Consider the following 4043-nt stretch of genomic DNA (forward strand, 5'->3'; position numbering starts at 1 on the left):
TTAGACCAATGTCATAGTGAGCCTTGGGTTTCCAACACTGCCAGATCTAGTGCAATAAAGCGTTTTCAGCGTGCCAAATCCTAATGAATTTTCGCATCATGGCATGACCTTGCGTATGCTGGATCTTTTTGTTTAATCTCCTAGGGGCACATGGATTCATGAAATCATTGATGATTTTGCTCTGTGATTTCCATTGCATCAGCTCGTTTTGCATCGACAATTTTGGAGTTATGTGTGTTAGTCTTGGCAGAGAGTGGTGAGTCTAACGATTAGCAGGGGTCCTAGATGTCAGACGGGTTAGCGTTATAAGGAAGATGACATTACGGCTACACCGAGAGGAAGAACAAAGGTCACATTTCCAAGGTAATTCGTGAAGGCATTGTTACAAACTTCATCTCTTCTCCATTTAACTTATTAACTAAGTTTTCAAAGGAATTCAAATATTTAAAACTTTACTTTATTGTATTTAATTTACTATTTTCTCATTAATATTAATATATATATATTTTTGATTTAATAAAAGAAAAATTTCTATACATCTCTATTTTAAAAAAATAAAATAGAAAAAAATAACATTAACTCTAGAAAGTATCAGCATCAACTTAGAGCCATATTAATATCATATCTATTAAGTTCTAAGATAAATCAAATATCTAGATGTAAATGTCTTTTTGATGGTAGGAAATACTTTTACTATAAAAACATTTGATCTTTCGACATTTAATGAATTTAAGCTCAAGATAAATTTAAATTAGTTTATATTAGATTACAAATTGTTATAATTTTCTTTTAATATTGAAAAAATAATATTCATTTTCTAATATGGTAATATTTTATTCTTAAAATCATTTCTTAATATTTTAAGTTTTATTTTCAGTTAATTAAATAATTATAAAAATAAAATATGTATTTACCTTTTCATTTTAATTTATTAAATAAAACAAATTTAAAAAAAAATCTATTTTATAATTTTTTAAAGTATTGTCATTATGTTTTAATTAATTTATTATCATCTCTGTTGCACTAAGTTGTAAAGTACCTAGGACCACAATAAAATATTATAATACCAACCCTAAAATATAAAAAATAACTCATCATATTAAGATCTCCTAATCCAAACTTTTAAGTGGGAGGTCACATCCGTTGGTTGGTTGAAGTCACAATAGAATGACAGTATAATTGACAATGGTATATGGAGGACCTACATTGACACAACCAGCAATGGTGTAGTATTGATGAAAGGGTCGTTTTGTTTTGAAAATCTTTGAAGGACATTAATTTTATATACTACTTATTTCTTCAAGAAAATTTTAAATTCTATTTTAAAGGAAAAAATATATTAGTGGGTCATCTATTCTTTCTTGAAATAAGATATACGGGCCTCTCACATTTCTCCCAAGGAACAGATAAAGGTATCTCCACCAAATGTCATCGTTTTGATTATTGTACACCATTGCCGATTTTGTCAATGTGGGCCCTTCGTATAACAGTCAAATCTTTTTTCACCTAATGTATGTGATTTATCTTTTTATAATTGTTGACAATTTGGTACAATGAAATGAGGTTCATGATATTGTTCAGTATTGTGTATAAATTTATTTATTAGTCATCAAAGTTGAAATTTTGTCGACATCTGTTTAAATAAAAAAATAAAAAAAAAAATAAAATTTAAATAATCATACAAAATATTTAAATAATATTAATTTATAAAATATTGTATTGGAAAAAATAAATCTCTCCACTCATATTAAATTGATATTTAAAATAACCCCATGTTAAATCCTTATTTAAAAATAAAATCCTTACGATCCACTTCAATATGTGAAATGGGTTATAAATGTAACTTTTCTAAAATCCTAGGAATCCACTTCAATATGTGAAATGGATTATAAATGCAACTTTTCTAACTTTGCTTCGAGTGCAAGTCTTCCCCTGTGAACATCCACACAATCGAAATTTAATCTGAGAACTTGTGGGCAGGCTCTCTTTGGCACATTAGTTTCGTTCTGTGTCCGTATGATAAGAATCTGGTTTTGTTAAAAAGAAATTTCTGTGCACATGACGCACTGTTTCCAGGAAAGAGGAAATAGGGTTACTTTTTAAAAAGCTTGTAGGATTTGACTGAAAGTCACGCGTTGTATTATTATTGCTGACCTCAGCGATTGCAAGCCTGGCTGACATGAATTCTCCTATCACCGACTCCTATTATTCATTTAAAGAGTCGCCCGACCCAAGGGGGGATTGCAGATAAACAGAAGAGCTCCTTCATCCAGAGGTCTCCAAGGTTATTACATTTCAGAAGCAGTAAAAATGTCGAAGGTAAGCTAGCGTTTATTCATGGCTTAGTCTATGTTTTAGGCTGTTATTTGACATGAATTCTGCCTGTGATTGTGTAGAAAATCGTGTTGAAAGTCGAATTAAATTGTCAAAAATGCATACGGAGGGCTATGGAGACGCTTGCAGGGATTGAAGGTAGAAGTCTTGTTTTTATTTCTTATTTGCAGGAGTTAAGAAATCGGACCTTTAAAGCTGAAATAAATTTTATTAAATTTGAAGTTAGGTAATCGGAGGCTGAAATAATTTGTACTAAATTTTCAAAGGCTCAATAATTTGTATTTAAATTTTCAAAAGATTCAATAATTTGTATTAAATATGGAGTTAGGTAATAGAATTTCAAGGCTGCAATAATTTGAACTAGATTTTAATGTATGTCGACGCATTGCAGGGGTTGTCTCTATAGATGTTGATGAGAAAGACCGAAAGATCACTGTAATTGGAGATGCAGATCCCGTGTGCCTTACGGCTAGTCTCAGAAAATTTGGATTTGCAGATCTGGTGAGCGTCGGACCTTCTAAAGAACCAAAACCGAACAATCCTGGTCCCGAAAAGAAGCCCGAACCAGACAAAAAGCAACAAGATAAGAAGACTGAAGCTGACAAAAAAGAGGCCGAGAAGAAGCCTGACAAAAAACAGGCCGAGAAGAATCCTACTGAACAAAAGGCTTCCGAGAAAAAGGCTGCCGACAAGCAAGAACCGTCGCAACAGAACTATACTTATATCATTCTTCCAAAGAGCTGTGATCACTGCTGCACCGATACTTATTACTGGAGCGAGGAGAACCCCAATGCCTGTTGCATTGTTTGAATTTCTTGATCCATCCTTTAATTTCAAGTCATAAATTTATATCCTTTAGTATTCACTTGATCTGCATCCTCAAACGGCTTTGCCTTGCCTCATATGGATAGTGAAATAGCGTTTGGCGTATTAATTTAAGGGGAAATAGTGTTTAGCCTATTAATCTCAGCGGAAGATGTATCGACTAAAGATAAATGCGCGGATCTGCGGCCTCCTCGGACACAGATTTCAGTCTTTTCTCTGCACGAAATTTACAGCAATGCAGTAATTATGTTTTTGTTCTCAAATTCAAATGCTGTACATAGTACATAATATTGTTTGGTTATAATGATTTCTGGTACAAATTGAAGAAAGTAAAGTGCGCCATATGGACGATGTGTAGTTTCTTTGTAATATTTAAATGCGACTGAGAAGCTTAAGCATTGAATTTGGGACAGTTGTGATACACTTCGATTACTTTATCGCTTGATCTGTGATTAAAATCTGAGCAGCTTTGATGAAAAAATATTAGAAAGTTCCAAATATAAGGTCTACAAAGCTAATACATTTTTATGAAGGAGCTGTAACACTAATTGAATTAAATTTGACTCAGTTACTTAATTTACTTTATTACTTGGACTGTGATCAAAACTTGAGCAGCTTTTTGATTAAAAAATATTTGATACATGTTTTTGTGATATTTATATCAAAATTTATGTGAGATATGTTTTTGGCGATAATTATAGTAATTTTGAAAAGCTTTTAAAACCAGCAAATATAGTTCATGATCAAGACAGCATATATACTGTTACAACATATATAATATTATTATAACACATCAATAATATTATAATTATAATGGTGTGGCGTTATATATATATAATTTTACTTTTCACTTTCACTCATTTGAAGTTACTTTTCATGATATC

The 4043-nt window shown here is 31.4% G+C and overlaps 1 protein-coding gene across 1 annotated transcript; it reads left to right on the plus strand.

Moving 5' to 3' along the window:
* The first annotated feature begins 1936 nt into the window (after window positions 1-1936).
* LOC149149756 (uncharacterized) lies at window positions 1937-3428 on the plus strand. Its single transcript, XM_089441394.1, has 3 exons — window positions 1937-2319; window positions 2397-2472; window positions 2726-3428. The coding sequence occupies exons 1-3, from the start codon at window positions 2311-2313 to the stop codon at window positions 3142-3144; spliced, it is 504 nt and encodes a 167-aa protein (XP_089297520.1). The 5' UTR covers window positions 1937-2310; the 3' UTR covers window positions 3145-3428.
* Window positions 3429-4043: the final 615 nt, after the last annotated feature.

The sequence above is a fragment of the Pinus tabuliformis genome, chromosome 9, assembly GCF_031772625.1.
Source record: "Pinus tabuliformis cultivar Carrire ecotype Pingquan chromosome 9, CPIR1, whole genome shotgun sequence".
In the NCBI taxonomy this organism is placed as follows: domain Eukaryota; kingdom Viridiplantae; phylum Streptophyta; class Pinopsida; order Pinales; family Pinaceae; genus Pinus; species Pinus tabuliformis.